Source organism: Ornithodoros turicata, chromosome 9, assembly GCF_037126465.1.
Source record: "Ornithodoros turicata isolate Travis chromosome 9, ASM3712646v1, whole genome shotgun sequence".
NCBI classification, from domain to species: domain Eukaryota; kingdom Metazoa; phylum Arthropoda; class Arachnida; order Ixodida; family Argasidae; genus Ornithodoros; species Ornithodoros turicata.
The window spans coordinates 37,221,687-37,241,866 of NC_088209.1; the positions used below are offsets into that span (position 1 = coordinate 37,221,687).

The 20,180-nt window shown below is 46.8% G+C and overlaps 1 protein-coding gene, 1 long non-coding RNA gene and 2 pseudogenes across 2 annotated transcripts in view; 3 read left to right on the forward strand and 1 right to left on the reverse strand.

The window, feature by feature from the left end:
* LOC135368811 (uncharacterized) overlaps window positions 1-17,600 on the reverse strand; it is a 342,797-nt gene extending 325,197 nt beyond the window's left edge. The window contains exon 1 of the long non-coding RNA XR_010414874.1: window positions 17,453-17,600. This is a non-coding gene — a long non-coding RNA (uncharacterized LOC135368811). The remainder of the gene's footprint in view (window positions 1-17,452) is intronic.
* LOC135368803 (glutathione peroxidase-like) lies at window positions 638-4,144 on the forward strand. Its single transcript, XM_064602317.1, has 3 exons — window positions 638-1,006; window positions 2,757-2,897; window positions 3,534-4,144. The coding sequence occupies exons 1-3, from the start codon at window positions 680-682 to the stop codon at window positions 3,735-3,737; spliced, it is 672 nt and encodes a 223-aa protein (XP_064458387.1). The 5' UTR covers window positions 638-679; the 3' UTR covers window positions 3,738-4,144.
* LOC135367942 (glutathione peroxidase-like) lies at window positions 8,915-12,193 on the forward strand (annotated as a pseudogene).
* On the forward strand, window positions 13,218-16,572 carry LOC135367943 (glutathione peroxidase-like; annotated as a pseudogene).
* Window positions 17,601-20,180: the final 2,580 nt, after the last annotated feature.

Consider the following 20,180-nt stretch of genomic DNA (forward strand, 5'->3'; position numbering starts at 1 on the left):
TGACTTACCGAACTGACTGCAAGTGCAACGGAAACGCGACAATGAAAAGCAAAATATGGTGAGGAGACTGACTAAACTTAGGGAGTGACTTTTTCGGGTTACACCCGATTCCGCACGGTTATCCTCCTCTGAAATCCTCTGGGAACTTCGCTGGCGATGAAACTCCCCATTCATCTTCATAAAATAAAGTTGTTGTTGTTGTTGCCCCTGAAAGAAACGAAACTACAAATATGCAGGCCAAACACCCTCTCTTTAAAAAAAGCAAACTTCCTCTCTTTAAATTTACCATTATCAGAAATTTTCTTAATCTTCATAATATTGCTTTTTATCTCTCTTCTTGTCAGATTTCACATCCCTCAACTTTATCGTCAAACCTCCACAAGGTCGGGTCCACAAGGTCGTGTTTTGATTATGAGAAAAAAAATATTGCACAAACTCGGCAGCTGTCAGATGTGAAACGTTTCGTTTGAGCCGAAACCATTGGCAAGCATCCAGACAAATATGCATTCTCGACTGTCGAGCATGTATCAGCGGTACGGCAAATGTCACGTGACGTGCGCATTCGCCAATTAACGACAGCGGTTTACGAGCCGCCCGCTTCCCTTGCGTGGGGGCGCGAAGTGAAGGAGCTCCTTGGAATATATGACAGCACTCCCGCTAGTAACAGAGCGCATTCCAGATGTTACTGCGGGGGCTAGGCCTCGCTCTGCTGTGCTCCGTGGGGGGCTCCCTGCTTCCACGGGCCAGCGGCGAAGAGGATCGGAACGTAACCGATTGCGACCCGCGACATTCTAATGTCTCCCTTTATGACTTCACGTTCAAAGATGTCACCCACGAGAGTGAAATAGCGCTCAGAAAATATCAAGATCACGTGGTCCTGCTTGTCAACATAGCCACATACTGAGGCTTGACCTGGAGGTCGTACGAACAACTGAATGCACTTCAAGAACAGTTCGGCCACAGAAATTTCACTGTCCTGGCGTTCCCTTGCAACCAGTTTGGCATGGTGAGTCCTCGGCGTTTCTAGCGGCGGAAGTAGGAAGTGAAATGAATACATGTAGGCTATGTCAGCGGTACCATTGGCATGCAGTATGTTGTTTTACACATATGTCCATCTTTATTCTGCTTTACAAATTATAGATGGCTGGGTGCAATGGGTGCAATGGCTTGCTGCGATCGTGCAATCGTGCACTGCAAATTGTAAACATATGCTCAACGTACAGCTACAGAGCTTCGGCTATTTTCATTATATATATATATATATATATATATATATATATATATATATGTTACAGGAAATTCGAAGAACGGTTGTCAGTAAGAAATAACGGATGTTGTAGATTAGGTACCCACGCATGATTTTCATCCCAGGGGGAGGTTGGAATTCCCTGGGGGGCGGGGGGGGGGCTGTGTGCTGGCTTTTCGTGCTTTTTGGACATTTTGGGAAGTCATCTTTTTATGTGTGTATGATCATTGGAGGCGTTAGGGTGAGTGTGGTGTGGAATCCCTGTTGCTGAACACCAAAACCGCAGTTTAAATCTTCAACGCGACTATCGCGTAATGTCAGTATCCTTGTTGTACAACAACAGGAAGCACAAATGGAATAAATGAAGCACATTTGGTTTTAATGAGTTTCCAAGCCGTCTCCTCGTTGAGGCGTGTCGATATTTGGGGTGTGAGATAAAGAAGAGGTTCGATCGGCTCACGCGCGTGCATCGCTTGCTGCATGGTACTGTGCACTATGGAGTGTCTTTCTAGCTCACCGTAGTAGTGTGTTTGTGACCGGGCAGCCGTTATTACGTTCGTTAATAAACTTGTTCAGTCGTTCAAACTCTGGCTTGCGCATGGTGGCAGCGGTAGATGTTCCTTTTTACACTGCATTGCAACGCATGCATGTCTGAAATAGTAACAGCGTTCTTTACACCGTATGACGTACGACAGCTGCTACCACTTCAACCTTGAAAACCGATGTTAGAGTGTCACATACATATACTTTTCGGAATTGTCATTCTGTGCACGACACGTGGCACATATTCCATTATGTTATTTCAGTACAGCTCAGCTAAGCCATCTATTTAGAGTGCGACGTCACGAAATAATATTTTTTCCCGACTATGCACGGCCTTCTCTTGATGACGAAACCTCAGTGAGAAGCGCACCAAGAACTAATACGTGTGAATTCAAGTGTATACTTTAGCTATCAGAATACACACTCAGCTTCAAGTTTGTTGTGCGTCTAGGTATATATTTTCTAATTCCTTTTCCTCAGCTGAATATATCTGCACAGTGCACAGAATTATGCGCGCCTATCCAGCTCAAGAATAGACCTCTACCTGTTTGTAAACAAATGACGTCATAATGTTCGACGGCGCCACGAGTTTGGTAGAGTTGAACCACGTTCAATGCTAGTGACGAACAAGGTCGCGCCCGAAACCCACGGTCTTGAGGGGATTACGATGGTCTCAGGAAAAGGACGCGACCTTCGGTCCTACTTTTCTTTCAATAGGAGGCAGCGAACAATTGCCCATTCGTGGAACCCTGCTCTCCCCTTCCGATCTGTTTTGGTTTCGGTGTGTCTACCAACGTCATGATGACGTTTCTCGGGTAGAGGTCTATATACACACGTCAACTCATTTGACGCACGCGCTTAACATGCTGACAGTGTGCCAACTTCGTGTCAGGTTTTTGAAAATGTATATTCTATGTCACGTCTGTTGACGCATCATCGTCTGCTTTTCTTTCTTGCACACGCGCAGCAAGAACCCGGCAAAGGCAAGGAGATTCTGGATGGTATCAAGTACGTTCGTCCGGGAAGCGGCTTCACCCCCCTCTTCCCCTTACTCGAGAAGGTAGAAGTGAACGGAGAAAATCAGCACCCTCTCTTTCATTTCCTGAAGGTAAGTGCCAGAATGCGACGAGAGTACTAATCATGGTCATCAGCGGTCGCAGTGCAAATCCAATCACTCGCGCACATCGAGTCGTTAGCGAAAAGGGCCTGTTAGCCAAACGACGTGCAAGTGACGTTTGTGAGGCTCAAAGGGGCACGCATGTGCAAACATTTCTCTTTGCGTAAATGAAAGGTGCGGCTGACCCAGACAAAAGGAACAGGACTCATCCGTTGCGCCATGCCTGATTCATGAGCGAAAGAAACCGCGATGTACGCTTTCCCTCTCACTCTCCTTCTCAAGAAGCTCGACAATGCGGAGAGGCCTCGAAGTGGTCTCCTCAAACGAGCTTCCTTAATCTACATTACTTCTACCTCAGTGCATGCAGCGTATGATGGGTCACCACGATACGCATACGAATGTGGCAGCACATAGGCTGAAAGTCTGTCTAGCATAGGCCTGTGGCTGTTACAAAGGGCATGAGTGATCGAAGAGCCCAGCGCTGGTACGTACGCGGGATTGAGTCAGGTTCCGAGAACTCGATAGCTTCCGGTTTTCTCATAAGGGTATTGTTGTTCAGCAGTGTTATACGGTAAAAGGGCATCGTATCATTCCGTGAACCGTTTATCTCCCGTCTTATCACCGCAGAGCCGTTGCCCTTCGCCACGACAAGGTTTCGCCAAGAAGGACAGACTCTTCTACAGCCCGCAGCACTGCAACGACATCCGCTGGAACTTCGAGAAATTTCTCATCGGAGTTGACGGAAGACCAGTGAAGCGCTACCACGCTAACTTCCTGCCGGCTGGCGCCACCGACGACATCGAGCGGTTGCTTACATCTTCCGGATACTAACCGTATCGCTTATAATTGCATTTCACATATTCGGTCTGTGAACACGCACGTTACACACGAAGACCCGCATGTCGTTCCTGATCTTGTTTCTAAGTGACCCGCCAATAACCCATTATGACGAGCTGTTGCGAAAGCCTTGGCAGTAGCAGTTCCGATGTGAGATGCAATGCGCAGTTATACCGCTGTCGTCCTCTTGTGCATTCGGGACGGCGGAACGGAAACGGTGCAGATGTTTCTCGGTTAGTGGCGCCACCGAAGTGACATTTCGATAACGCTATATGTTGGGTCTTCGTTGCACCGTGCAATCAGTTTAAAGAGAGACTCCGGGACAATACGAAACTATTATGGTGGCTTTGTAAGTAAGTTCGATACATTCTTCGGATATGAGAAATAAAGTTTGTTTGGCATTCGGGGTCTCGTTAGTTCCCGAAAGAGCTGGGAAGCTCAAAACGAAACCGAAACTTCTGAAGGTTCCCTCCCCTACCTCGTGTACCGTGCGTGACGTCACCGGTATTCTCGTGTGGGCCACCGGCTGTTTTTCGGGCACGTGCGACATGGATGACCAGTCATCTGCTTCCCCGATTTCGTTCTAAAATCATTCGCCAGCAGTAAAAGCAAAACCTAACAGAAAGTCATTCACGAGGAATACGGGTGAGGTGAAGCTCAGTGTTGCTGGACTGCTTTTCCGTGGAGGAGCGCCTAATCACTCAAAGGAAAATATACCCTTTCTAATTATCTGTGCCACTTCGGGATGAGAAATTGTATTCACTGGAATACCGTACGGATTGATGTTGCACTTTACCTCAATACGTTCTTGGTGCGGAGCATAAAAAGCACGAAAATGTAGATATTGTGATTATTTGCGATACCTTTTTCATTAAATAAATGCTTGCCAAAGTCACTCGAAACCCGCAAGGCGTCTGACCAGAAACTCGAGATAAAAAATTAAATCCGTGAAGTCATTGTTGCAGGGGCTACGACGATTGCACGCGGAGTCTTTGTTCAAATTGACATTTTGTTCAAATAAATATGTCAAATCAATCAAATCAAATTCGCTGCCGATCGCATCTCAGTCTGCACAGTGCACTGTGCGGACACACTATATATGTACTGCAATACTGGCTAATTTATCGTATGTAACGCGCATGATCAAGGGAAGAAACGATGATATCGTAAATGCGGATGAAGAGCAAATAGTAGCAAGCCTTAGGCCCTTCTACAGGCTGGCCACTCTTAACATTTAGTTGGTTATGAACGCAATCACATTATTGTGATCTCCCAGTATTTTCTGTAAAATGCGGGCGAAAACTTAGTAGTAGTAGTAGTAGCCATGTCCTATCCCTTTTGAGTCTGGGTGGGCTATGCTCGACTTCTGCAGTAGCGCTGAAGGACGATAGATGGTGCCACGAGTACCGCAGTGGAGCAGCTTATGCGAGGCGCAGCAACGCGCGTAGCGTTGGTGAGTGGCACAGCCTGCAAACTCACTGGCGGGCTCGGGCTTCCCCGAAAGCCCGGCCCTTCTTTTTGCGGGCCGGGCTTGGACTCGGGTTTAACATTACGGGCCCGGGTCCGTACATTGCTGGGTCTAGGTCGGGCTGCAGCCTGTCTTACCCCACTGTTAGTTAGCCACGAACAACTTTTACAGCCCGATACACTAGGTAGGGTAGCCCGTAAATTCCTCGAACCGGGTCTGGGCTGGGAAACCTAGAAATTATTTGGGCTTGGGCCGAGCCCGGGCGGGTAAATCAAAGGAACGCCGGACCAGGGCCTAAGAATGCGGCCCGTGAAGTGCTCTAGGGCTCACTGCCCGCGCGGCTCGCGGCGTACTGTCAGACCACGTGGCTATGGGTTCAGGAGTGGCTGGGAGAGTATAGCATCGGCTATCTATGCCGCGTTTTGCTACAAAAGGTGGTCACGGGACGGCGAAGAAAACGGATTCTCACTGAAGAACAGGAGATGGAGCAGAGGAGAAAATATGCAAAGGCGCAGTGAGACAAACGTACAAAAGAGATTCTCGAGCAGCGAGAGCAACGTCTTGCTTCGTCGCGGGCGTATCGACAAAGACAAGGGGTGTGAAGGACGCGAAACGCATATTGCTGCGCAAGGACAGCGGAGGAGGAAGTACCGACAATTCCGTGTCGTATGTGGGAGCGGATCTTCAGTTTCAATGCCAATTCGTGGGCGATTCATTTGGAACACCGTGTTCAGTACGTCATCGTTTGTGGTTCCTTAATGATGTTAAAAGGTGCCAGTTGCGTGGACGTCTGTGCTCAGTAAAGCTTTTCCAGAATTTAATTTCTTGGCAGTTCAGCGAATCAACAACAATGCTATCGCAATACGCTTCGTTGCATCGGCCGGAGAGGCCGCTATTTTCTTTCTCTCTTTTTTTTTTCTTTTCTTCTTCTGCTGTCATCACCATAATCATCGACTGTAAACATCTATCTTAGAGTCTATCTGTTAGCATTCCACCTATACGCCCAGTGTTTGCATTGCAGAATGTTCGAGATATCGACGACGAGTACTATGAAATGGTATGCAGCCAGCGGAACAAAAGAGAAACCGTGGTAACACACCCCCTTACTCAACAATAGCCGCGTTACTATATATTTTTGCGATATCACGACGCTTCCCCTTGAAGTGGTTTCACATCCGCGTGATCATCCCTGTACATCACTATCTATTGTTGCGCTATCTACTATACGGTAGCTACACCAAGTAACGTTGTGGACGTTTCTATGTTACCAGAATTTGCACGTTTGGGCGTTTGGTGATGGTGAATCAAACTTGAACTTATCACTGTGATCCTATACAGGGTGAATTTAGCAAAGGTTACACATTTTGATCGCGTCGTAAAAATAGAAAATGACGTTTCTGGCGCTTCAAACATTGCAGACTAATAGTCATTCGCACGAAGATTTATCCATATTTTTTTCCAAATGCTGTCACTTTGTAGAAAAAAAGGTAGAAGCAAAGCAAATTCTCACCCCATGCACTTCCTATGTCCTATACCGCCCGCAAACCGCCATTTTTTTCCTCTGTCTGCTTCACGCTCACATCACCGCGTGTAGGTGGCGCTGCCTCGAAACCCTGCAACTGGTCCATCTGGTTGTTGGCTGTTCCATAGCTTTTAATTTTCCTTCGGCTCCAGGCAGCGCCACCTACACGTGGTGATGTGAACGTGCAGCAGACAGAGGAAAACATGGTGGTTTTCTGGCGGTATAAGGAAATGCATGGGGTGAGAAATTGCTTGGTTTCTAAATTTTTTTCTACTAAATGAACCGTTTGAAAAAAAAAAATACCAATAAAACTTGAGGCAAATGACTTTTAGCGTGCAAAGTTTGAAGCGCCAGTGACATCACCTTCTATTTTTACGACGCGATCGTAATGTGTAACCTTTGCTAAATTCACCCTGTAAACGAGCAAGCAAGAAAGCATGGCATGGAAACACCGAGATTATCTGCCATCCCGAAAATTCAATATTCCTCGCAACTCGGTGATTTGCCCGAGAAACTCGCTTTAATAGTTTAACCGTTCTGCAACGTTATTAAAACGCAGTCGAAAATCGTTGTGTTTCGACCTGTCAATGCTGGTCATTTGAGTTATGCACGTCGAAAATATATTTGGTTTCGCTTCGCATGGTTAGTAATAAAGTAATATTCAAATTGATGCACTGGTGTGTAGAAAACGCGAGAAAAGAAATTTAATGATACACTCTTAAAAATGAGTTTCACCACATAGCCCAGTCCTAGCCAACCATCAGCCCGAATGACGACGTTCTCGCTGCTGATTTATTGAAAACGGGAGGCGGAGCCTATTTCGTAGAATTTTGCACGTCCATAATGGTACAAAATAGGTTCCGCCTCCAGTTTTTAACAAATCAGGGATGAGAACGTTGTCATTCGGGATGATGAGCTTGCTATGTGGTGAAACTCATTTTAATAGTGTAATCCGTGGCTATATACGTCGCGAAAAGAAACTTAGATGTAAAGTCTAAGCTCGGTAATATGACCATGTCCGTTCCCACCGATTTTGGGTCATAAAGCGAATTGTCATACTAACCAGGAACACCCGGAAAGCATCGTTCCTCTCCCCCCCCCCCCCAACACACACACACCGCGTGTGAATCTACTACATATTCTGAGAAGCAGATGATTTAATGGTTCATTTAAAATTGATTTCCGATAGAAATCGGCCCCGTCATTTTAAGTACTGCATTCTGTGCAAGAACTATCACCCACAATGAATTCATCTGAAAACCGGGCTGCGCTTTGGACGACATCGTCCACACATGAAGGGTTGCAAGGCCGGTGGTCATAATAGGGGCAGAACGCCAGTGTTCTCCCTCGTTCATCCTGAGAGGTCTGTTCATAAATGGTGAGGTCAATAATCCGTGGTCATAATTAAGGCCCCTGGTTTTCTCCTGCGGCAAATTAAAAATTCCGCGGCACTGACATGTAAATCCCGCGATTTTCCGCGGCAAGGGGTCAATGGCTGCTTGAAGCGGGAAACACTATTCTCTTGGGTAATGGGTACAAAAAGTATGTTATAAACTTCGGCATTACATGATACCTTGTGATCTGTAGCTGACGGCGAATGCTGTTGTCAGCTACAATCATTTTATACATGCTGAAAGCCATTTCAGCATCTGCAAAGTTTATAGGAATTGGCAAATACTTGATCGAAATAGACGCTAAATTCGAAGCAAAAACACCCTAATTCCGTTCCGAATTAATGAATTGTCATAATAACGAGGGAGAAATACCTGGTGCTTCAATGGGGAAGAAACGGTTCCCTAGAAAAAACGGTCACAAAATGAGGATGTCATATTAACGATTGTCATATTAGCGAGTGCAGACTGTATTTAAGTTCACAGTTTTGAATCAGGCCTGAAAATTCAGCAGTAAATACCAGTGAATATACGACAGAATGCTGACAGTGCATTTTTGTTAGTGACGAAAGTCGTTCCAATATAAGAACTAAAATAACTGTTTACACGAGAAACAAAATCTTTAGTCCTGCTTTCAGTGACTGAGATACTATAGTCTCATGACGTGACATCTACATAGCGGGTATCGGTATCCAACAGAGGTTCTTATCTTGGAAAGCCGATGCGTTTGCAGGGCACAATGCGACCTCATCGTGTTTAGCCTGATTACATAAGTGCTGTCTGCGATATATAATCCGAGCCGTTCTGCGTGGAAGCACCATTGCTCCAGATGCTCCTACTAAGGCTAGGGGTAGCACTTTTGTGCGCCGTCGGAGCCTCGGTGCTCCCGCGCGTCAGCGCCAGTGACGACCAGGACGTGTCCAACTGTGATGATGGACCGTCCAACGTCACCCTGCACAGCTTCACCTTAAAGGACGTGCTGGGGGAACGTGAGGTAGAGCTGAAGCAGTACGAAGGCCAGGTGGTCCTCCTCGTCAACGTAGCGACCTACTGAGGTTTGACTTGGACCTACGGTCAACTGAATGCACTCCAGAAGCAGTTCCAGCACAGGAATTTCACTGTGCTTGGAGTTCCCTGCAACCAGTTCGGCATGGTGAGCATGATTCTTTCTTCTTGATTGACTTTATCTGCTTTGCAAAGGGTGGTCGAGCGACCTCGACCCGTCTATCAGACGCATGATATTTACGAAAGGAACAGGACACAGGGCGCGCTGGTGTGACGTTGAAATGGGAAGCGTTACCTTGAGCTTGAGGGAACAAAGTAGCCTCCTTGTGAGCCTGCCACTTCAGCATAATATTTGCAGGTGCTGTTAAAGTCGCATTTGTGGGAATGTACTACAGGTCGGACGGGGGATACAGACGTTGTGGTTTCGAGGGGGGGATATATTTATTAGAACAAAGAAAGAAAAAAAAGGGAAGAAAGGTTGGGAAAAGGGAGGGGGTGGTTGGCCTTGCCAATGTGACCATGTTCGTGCCGAATGCGTTCAGTGGACTCGAACAAGGCATGTGCCTGTCTGTCTGTCTGTGGCGGCATCACGTGATGCCGCTCCCCATCTCCGCTTCTCCTTTGGAAGCAGGGTGACATCACGTGATACGCACGCTATCCGGTCGCTCTATCCACTTCCCGTGTCGGAGCAAGTAGTGCGAGAATTGTGCTTACTTCAGTTTCTTGCCGTTGTTTGGGCTACCCGCTGTAATAAACCTAATGTTCACCAACGTGCACTGGTGAAATGCACGACTGCGTACGCCGGGTGTTCGTGCGAGAATCGGATATGCGAAAAAAGAATAAAATCCTTACCCGCCCGGGAGAGCTCAAAGCAGGCTTACGGGTCTCGATTTGATATATACTCTCCATTCTTACTGCACTAACTTATCATCTGACTGTTTCTCACGTGCAGCAAGAACCAGGTAGCGGGCAGGAAATCCTCAATGGGATAAGGTACGTGCGACCAGGGGGTAACTTCGAGCTTCTGTTTCCTCTCCTCGAGAAAATCGAGACCAACGGCGAGAAGCAACATCCACTCTACGCTTACCTAAAGGTGAGTAGACGAAGAGAAGGAAAGGCATTGCAATGTTTAACGCGACGGTATCTTTCCAACGATGTCGGGTGTCCGTCGTTTTAACTCAAATCCCCCGAGTTAGTCCCTGCGGCGTCTCTTTATGTATCGCGCATGTGTGTTACATGCTTCGTCGTAAGCATCTATCATATACCATGTGTATCGCCTGTACTATTTTCTTCATTCTCCGTTCTTTTTCTCTGTTTCCATTTATTCATCCTTTCCATACTTGAGCCGATTCCGCCGCATCCTGTTGCATCCTACGGACGCAGAAAACTACGCCCCACGGACCAAAAAAAATTATACTCGTTATTTTATTGATTTATTTGTTTTTATTTATGTATTGTATTTATGTATTCTATGTCTTATTATAAATTAATCCCGCTCAAAGACTCATGCGCAAACTATATATGAATGCCGTCAGCGTACATTACGCGCGCTTCTGTGAATTTTCGAAAGCTCCCGCAAAACTTCATAGTTTCGGATTTACCGAGAGTAGCTGATGTCATCGAGAGTTGGCTTCCCTCTCCTAGCAAACTATAAGGCTACGTTCCAATACCCGGTTAGTCGACTGCCTAGCGGTCTAACCGGAAGTGCCGCCATGTTAAGTCTCGTTCCAAATCTCGCCAAGTCCGCTATTCAGTCGGCTACCGCCTAGTGCGCATCGATGCAGTCCAGTTATACGCGTGACCATCTGACAGCAGGGATGGCTGACAGCGGGAAACGCTAGTACCTGCTGCACTTGCGCCGTACGCATTTCTTGCGTGAGCAACGAGATGGCGCCACAGGCGCCTCGGCTAGGCAAGCCTGTTCCAATAGTGACAAGCAAAGGGGTCTACCCAGCTGCCTAGTCAGGCGGCTTCGCGGGCGCGAGGTATTGGAACGCAGCGGGAGTACCGAATATTGGGGAGCGAATGTTGCCAGACGCGCTGCAGGTCGCGCAGCCTGTGACGTCATATTTCCCAACGTTAGAAATTAATTTTTATGATACTACCGCTTCACATAGAGCAATGATACTGTCGAAGAGTACAGTGTACGTAAATTCTGTAAGAATCTGAAGGCATGAGAGTTGTCCCGCAGCAGGGATTTCCTCCTCCCCCCTCCCCCCGAGATGGGTTGTAGTGGCGCTATAGAAACACTTTGGTTACGACAACAACAGGTGGGAGCAAATATTCCATCCCACCACTCAGGTATAGAGAGGTTATTCGCTTTCAGTATAGAAGTATCGCCCTTTAAACATCACCAGATGTAGGTTGAACCGTGAAAATTCAGAACTTTGTCTTGCCTACTGTCCTCCTTGACTCGTAAAGTGCAGCTTCACTTTTTTTTTCTTTCTTTCTTTTTCCTCCGATACAGAGCCGCTGTCCTTCGCCACAACAAATATTTGCCAGTAAGGAGAGACTCTTCTACAACCCACAACACAGCAGAGACATCCGCTGGAACTTCGAGAAGTTTCTCATCAACATCGAGGGAAAGCCTGTGAGGCGTTATAGCCGCACTGTCCTTCCTGTTAGCATCACGCAGGATATCGATAACCTCCTTACAGCTACTGGCTTGTAGTTGTCCGACAGAAATGTCTTTCTTCTTTCTTTCTTCCTTCCTTTTCACTTTTTTATTTATTTCTTTTTTTTTTTTTTTTTTGTACAAACTGCGGCTCAGTGACAAATTCGGTGTGCTTGCACCTTACTGACGGTTAGGGGTTGATGCATTCCACTGACCCAATATGACGCACTGCTACAAAAGCCTCGGCAGTAACAGTGCGGATGCAGGATGTCATGCAACTCGTACCGATCCTGCCCTCTTGTGCATTCGGGGCTCGAAAGGTAGAGGTGACTATGGCTCCAGGTAAGTGATGTCTCAACCGAAAAACCAGTAATGTGCAACGCGACACTGGAAGTGGCGCTGTGTTGTCCTTCGAACGGTTTTTGCTATAATAAAAGGTGGAAAGATTGATGTCTGACTTGATGTCCTGGGGGGGGGGGGGGGGGGGGGTGCTGCTCGGCATAATTTCTAAAAAGAAGATGAGAAACGGAAGTTCTCAAGACGAAAACAGTCGCTAAACACAACTGTGCTTTCGGCAACAGCAGCTATATGAAGACGAGCCGAGCCGCATGATCAGTCACTTGTAGCCACATAAAGCCGGTGTTTGAAATAGTCTGCGGCCCAACCAAACACTCGGAATGCACTGAAACACGTAATTAAAATGGGCTCCTGCAGCCCATCCCGGGTTTTATAGTCGATGGATGTGAGAAGCAGTTATATAGTCATTGAAAGTCATTGAAGCTCCGGAAAAAAAAAAAAACGGAAATTTTTTGGGAAAAAAAAGAGTATTTTTTCGGTTTTTTCCTCGTCTCCGGAAAAATTGCCCAAAATTTCCAGGCGACAAAATTCAAAAATGTAAATTTTCGTGCCTTCGATGCGTTCCAACCCGCCAACAGTGCCTTGGGTGCCTCTAATCCGCCAACAACCACTAACTTAGAGCTCCGTCTGGCTGCTCCAAGCGATCGCCGCCGCGTTCACATAATGTCGGAGTTCTTTTCGGAGTGGACGGGTTGTTCCAATTACCTATCGCTGAGTAGACATCAGTCTCATGGGATGCTCTGCTCTGCATTTATGCCTAGAGGGTGAACACTACTAAAGTTTCTAGCTCATTGTATGCTGTGGCTTGACCGACAATGCTTCGACTCAGCAGTAACCGCGTTTTTTTTTTTTTCAATTTTTTTTCAAATTTTTCGGGAAAAAAATCAAATAAAGAAAAAACGTTTTTTTTTTTTTCGAGCGATTCAAAATTTCCGGAAATTTCGCATCTCTATACAGCGTGCTGTGCAAGTCCGAGGCTCCCCAATAACAGAGTACTATAGAAGTCTATGTGCCTTCCCTGCACCCGATGTCCTATTTTACGCATCCTCACTTAAACAGGTGTTGCTCGATAAATACACCGTACGCCACCAGTTGACCAAACCACCTGTTGACGCTTTCAGCGGTGCCTGCACAACAAACGCTCATTTCCAGACGATAGCTCCGATGCTACTGTGGCACTTTCTCTGTACGCTCTGCGTCGCAGCAGGGTCCTTAGCACCACCGTGTAAACGCAGGAAAGCTTACGTCGTCGACGAACACACGGCCGTGTGCGACACTGTCACCCCGACAGAAGTTTCCCTGCACAGCTTTGTATTCAACGACACTCTTCACCACCATGAGGTACCTCTATGCACGTTCCGTGACATGGTGGTGCTCGTTGTTAACGTGGCGACCTACTGAGAAATCTCCTCCAATGCCTACCCACAACTGAATGCACTCGTGGAACGATTCGGTCACCGCAACTTCACCGTTCTGGGGTTCCCGTGCAACCAATTCGGCTGGGTGAGTATGCGGCTTGTATACGTCAGCAACGGTGTATTTAGGCGTAACGTGTACCGTTTACTCCCTTGGCTTGCAGCAAGAACCAGGAACTGGGGAAGAAATTCTGAATGCCGTAAGATACGTGCGACCCGGAGGCAACTTCGTCCCTGCTTTTCCCATGTTCGAGAAAATTGAAGTCAATGGAGGGTATCAGCATCCCTTGTATTCGTTTCTCAAGGTATGCGAGTGTGTTTTTGGGCGGGCTACACACGTGAGTGAGGTGCTTAACCACAAATTCCGTACGTAGTACATCAGCCTCTACATCGCTACGCCGCTGAGCTAGACTTACAATGAAAAGTAAACGAAAGAAGGGAGATAATGGAGGAGAAATAAATTTGGCTAAGATGGTTATTGGCTTGCATAGTTGCCGGCCTCGGTAGATTCAGGTGATACCGGATCCGCCTACTGAACCCCAGGTAGCCGGTTCGATCCCAGTCGAGGACGCCAGCAAGTTGGTGGCAAGGTGGCCAGGTCAAGGTAAAAGCTGCTTAACGTCGCCTTTCGTAGTCTCCAGTGACTGAACTCTGACCAAAATCTATGGGAGGCAGTCGGGCGGATCCAAGGCGGGGGGACTCTCCAGGAGCAGTACCGCAAGCAATACCGACCCGCGACCGATCATGGAGAACGTCCCGGGAAACTGAGATACAGATAAGCGAGGCATGTCTGTATCAGCATCACGAGTGTATGAATGTTTGGAGAACCGCGTACACTGTCTTTTTCTTTTCTATTCTCTTTCTTTCTTTCTTTTTTTAATTCGCGCGATAATTTCGTAATACTGTAAACAAGAAGGAGGAAGTGCCCTTCACTGAGTATCTCGTGCACTTTTAAGCCTCTCTTTAGCTTGGCGAGACGGTATTTTCTAAACAACAAACTGCATGCCTTCCATATGTGATTCTCTCTATATCGACGGCATGTATTCTCGCCCATAAGACTTTCTTCTTGTCAAGTGTTAAGAAAGGTCAGCCAATGCTTGGCTTGCCACTCTTTAAAAAAATTCACACAAAAAAATTAAACTATAAGACTTTCCGACACCTTCCAGTCTACTAAAAAACGCTATTCTTCCATGGAGCAAGGAAAATGTATTTTCCTTCATATACATCGTCATGCATGCATGTAACGGGGTAAATGTGCTCGTGTTAATGCTCTGGGCTCTAAACCGGCCAGATGGCTTCATATCTCAAACGTGAGTGCTGCATGGCATATGGTGCCCATGTGGTGTTTTCTTCTTGCTGCAGGTAGTAATGTTTACCGGAAATGCGTTAGTACTGATATCGGTGTGATCAGAGTTGAACGAACCGACTGTATACGTTTAACCATGCTGTGTGCAAAGTGCAACGGTGACAAAACTCGGAGTTGAAACATCGGAATCTGAGGAATCTGAGTATGATCCTGTTGCCCCTTCAGTCATGTCACCCAGTCATGCTAGTCACCACCCACGGATATCCCACGCGCTACGAGTTCGGATGTGCGTATTTCTTCCGAAATCTTCCCGAAGTGGCACACGTAACGTCGAATATCGAATGTAACAAAACGAAGACGTCGCTACCGACTCATAAGATAACACTAGAATCTACGTGTCTACTCCGGGGAGTCTACGACAAACTCTACGTCATTGATATCATCTGTGACGCAAAGAGTATGCAAAGGAGAGATGAAGTTTTGTAAATGAACTTCACCACATAGCACGCGCCTAGCCAACCATAGTCCCGAATGACAGCTGAACGGTGAACGCTGTCATTCGGGACGATGGTTGGCTAGGAGCGCGCTATGTGGTGAAGTTCATTTTAGGTAAGGTTTTAGGTTAGGTAAGTTTCAAGTCAAGGAAGAGCTCCATATTATCTGCATCAAGCTCCTGCCTGCTATTGTGGTTGGAAACGTCTTACTAATGTGTACCTATCTATACTTTGGGACAAGCCAACTCTTACAGCTCCGCCCACAAACGTAAAGACGTCTACGATTGGCTAAGACGTGCACATGACGTCTCCGAGTCACAACGCGGTGCGCCCGCATGCTTCAGATTGTTGCTCGTACACTGGTCATGTTGGGAAGACACTTGCGCCTCGTCTCAGGATGTGTTCAAACGTGCCTCGTGCGTTCTCCGAGAGCTTCGCGTGCGACTGAGTTTGTGTATCATGTCGTGTGGCGTACGTCATATATGTCATGTCTGTATGTGGTGTCGTCTAGGTATGCATTCTGTATGATGTAACGTGTCATATTGTAAATCAAAGCACTAAAAACGTCGTACACACGCGAAAATCAGGCAGACACGCCGAGCACGCATACAACATAAATTTATTACATGCGTCGCTTCCTTATGTAACCAAGAGCTCTTTCCGTCCCTGATAAGTTGAGTGACTAACACGACCAACACGCACGGTGTGCGCGCGTGGTTTTAAAGTGTGTCCTTTCTGGTGCCTTTAGCGTTTCTATTGAAAATGCAAGGATGCCAACAGGCCCAACGTGGTACTTTAAACGTTTGATTTTTTTATTCCTCTATGTTTTCCCTGTACAGGCTCGATGTCCTTCCCCTCAAACTGCATTTGCCGACAAAGACAAGCTGGAATACAACCACCTGGACAGCAACGATATACGATGGAACTTCGAAAAGTTCTTAATAGACATCAACGGGATGCCTCTCAGGCGATACCGTCCAGGGCTGTGCCCCAGCGCTCTTGCCGACGACATTGAGAAGGTTCTAGCCGCGCGCGGCATGTAACAACGACACATTCGCATAAAAGCGAACATGGACAAGGCTTTCATGACAGAGCACCAACTTCCGTCAGTGAACGCTCATTTGTACGCTCTGTATATGCCTCCTCATGCCAGTGGCGTCACTATAAGGGGTGCGGTACGCACTGCACCCCTTGGGTGACGCGAGACATCAGTACTGCAATGACGTCAGACACAACATGAGGATTCATCTTGCTAGCACGTGCCGTTTTTTTTTTAAAAATTATATATATATATATATATATATATATATATATATATTTTTTTTTTTTTTTTCTTTCAGCGTGTGACATGATAGTAGAGAGTTTTAGCACATCGTACGATAGCGTACGTAACAGATAGCGTCGGTGGTTTCGCCCACTGCGCGAAGCTCTCTTTCTGTTATGGGCGTGCGCAAAACTATCAACGCTATCCCTTACGTACGCAAAGGCGATAGCGTACCCCAAGCAGCACAACATATTGGCCCAATATCGGTTGAACATTAGCAATACCGGCCCAATATTGGTCCAACCTTGGACCAGTACTGCCGATATATAGCCAATATTGGGCCAATATATTTTGCTGCTTAGGACGATATACTAAAACTCTCTATTGTTATCTATCGCGTACCGCCCGGTGTAGAAAGGGATCCATTGGGGTGGAGGAGTGATGCAAAGAGTTTCCGCAACGGGTGCACCACTGCCACATGACCAACTTGAGAAGTAACGGTCAGGTTCGTCATGTGGAAGTGTTGATGCCGAACTGAACATCACGTTCGTTATCGTTATATTGTTTTAAGGAATAATTAGTCAATTAACTTGATCGTTGACGAAAAGTTGAGCATCGTACCGCAATTACTTGTAGGGCAACAGGCTTACCACGTGGTTCGCAGGCATACGCGTAGCAATACGCTTCATATACTTCGCGACAGGTCAAGTTCTACAGTAAGCCAACTTTGCCCATAAATCTAAAGACGTCTGTAATTGGCTTAGGCGTGCATGACGTCTCCGAGCCACAACGTAGTGCTCCCCGCGTGATAAAAGCCGGTGCTTGTGCACCGATCATGTTGCGATAACACCCTTAGGAAGAAAAGATACTTACCCCCCGAATTCACAGATGTGACTTGATCTGAAGTCACATCTTGACTTATGCGAGCCTGAGCCAACACCTGTCTGTCTTCGCTGAAGACGGTTTGCGTGCTTCATGAACCTTCCCGCTGGCTCATTTCGTCAAGTTGCAGCCTGCTAACTTTACCTGCGTGTGGAAGCGAGATTCTCGTATACAATTTTGCACTTAAAATTTGCTTTGCGGTACGAAAACACGACATTTCTTACCGTCAGGACTCATAACATGTGTTGCACCTGTCGTCTTGGCGCCAACACTTGCGCAAATGCCCTGTAAACAAATTGATGACGTATCAGCTCATGTAAAGCCAAGACGAGGGCAGATTTTGAGTGCCATGTGTGGCTTCCCGAAGCTGCCGTATCGGAGCGCTATCCAAGTCGAGTTGAAGGTATAGCCCCGGCGCTGACTTGCAATTTTCACCACACGTGTCAAGTCGAACTCGCTGCGTAAGAACGCTTGAAGCCGAGGAGGGGGTTTGTGAAGTGCATTGTCGACACTCTTCCAAGGCAGCTGCAAATCAAGTCGAGATCAAGTCACAGCTATGAATTCGGGGGTTAGAGCACGATTGCGTGCTTTTAAAGCAAACACGCAAAATATTCGCCTTAACAAGACAGGTGGATGGAATATTCCTGTTTGCCCGGCATCTGTCACCTTCCCACTCTCAATGTGCGGACTATACAATCTCGAGATTCGAGAAATACCTCAGTGACTGCAACCCTTGACAGTGCACTCTAAGCAAAAAGGGCGTGAAAAGGTGGTAACTTCTATAGTTACCACCTAACCCGACATAGCGTCTCATAAAGGGTGGTAGGAGAAATTATCATATATCCAAATTGCTACAAAAAGGCGTACCCTCCCATCGCTCACCGAATTAGAAGCGGTAACCCTATCATTCGTAGGTAAAGCAAGCAAGAAAGAAAAGGTAGCAGGTACACTGTAAAAAACAGAACTTCATCGCATAACACGCTGTGCGCCAACCATTGCCGCGAATGATATGGTTATCGCTTCTGATTCGAAGAGAGAGGTGGGCGTACGCCTTTTTGTGGCAATTTGGATATATGAAAATTGTCACAAAAAAGCGTACGCATCCCCACCCTTCTCTTTGAATCAGAAGCAATAACCCTATCATTCTCGGCAATGGTTGGAGCGCAGCGTGCTATGCGGTGAAAGTCTGTTTTTAGAGTGTAGAATTTTGCAACATTTTAGGCACAAACATATGCGACAACTATTACCCCCAAAACGTCATTTTATACATTGGTTTCCCTCTCTCCCTTCCCCCACTACACATTCCGACAAAGAAACCGGGCCCCCTCCCCCCACACACGCGGAGGGTCCGGAACGCCCCGGACCCTCGAGCTGTGTCAAGGTATAGAGTCGTGGCCGTGTAGCAGAGAATACACGTTGGACGCGGCTGTTTATGAAGAGCTGCAGCGAAAGCTTCAGCGGTTGCAGATCTGATGCGAGATGTTACAGCGCCTGATCGTCGTTCCTGCCTGCTGTGCATTCGAGGCAGAAGAACGGCTGAGGCGGTCAGCATTGAAGTCGCCAATTCGTGTATTCAAGGCACACCGCTAGGGCATATACTTGTGTTTGCATTTTGATAATAGAATATACATGCACAGCCCTGTGCAAGAAAACAAGCAATCCGAAACATGTTTTTGTTCGTGCCTCTCTTCTTTTCATAAAAGATAGCTCAAACTTTGGTGTTTTGTGTGTTTTTTGCCGATTATGTTTGTATAGGACTGTTGTCCTATACAGACACCGCACACATGATGTAATACACATGAAATAGTGCTAGCCAGCCAGCCAGCGCAATCTAAGAGGTAAGTAATCAGAGAACTGAAAGTGCATGAATAAGGTACCGCACGCTTACCGAAACCCAAGAGCAACCTGCGACTTAACACATTGAACAATCGATTACCACATATGTTGATAAACCATGCACACAGGAAGCACACCAATACACATGAAAACGTGCCAGCCAGTCAGAGCAATCTAACGGTAAGTATTCAGGGAACTCAAAGTGAATGAATAAGGTACTGCACACTTACCAAAATCCGAGACCATCCTGCGACTTTAAACACTGAACAATCGATTAGCACACACCACCGGCATAGCCAAGGGGGGGGGGGGGTTCTAACCCCCAATTAGTACCTTTGGTAGTGAATTTGAGAGGGGAAACCAGGAGAAATCCTCCTCTCCCATGTAAAGTCCCCATGGAACCCTTTCCCGAAATATTTTTCTTGCTGCGCCACTGACATACATCATAGTCAACCAATGCGCACAGTAATCCACATGAAAAAGTGCCAGCCAGTCAGAGCAATCTTACGATAAGTATTCAGGGAATTCAAAGTGCACGAGTAAAGTACTGCACACTTACCAAAATCCGGGACCAACCTGCGATTTAATACACTGAACAATCGATTAGCACACATTATAGCCAACCAATGCACACATGAAGGACAATGATCCACATGAAAAGGTGCCAGCCAGCCAGAGCAATCTTACGATAAGTATTCAGGGAACTCAAAGTGCGCGAATAAAGTACTGCACACTTACCAAAATCCGAGACCAACCTGCGATTTAATACACTGAACAATCGATTAGCACACATCATAGTCAACCAATGCACACATGAAGCACAATGATCCACATGAAAAGGTGCCAGCCAGCCAGAGCAATCTTACGGTAAGTAATCAGGGAA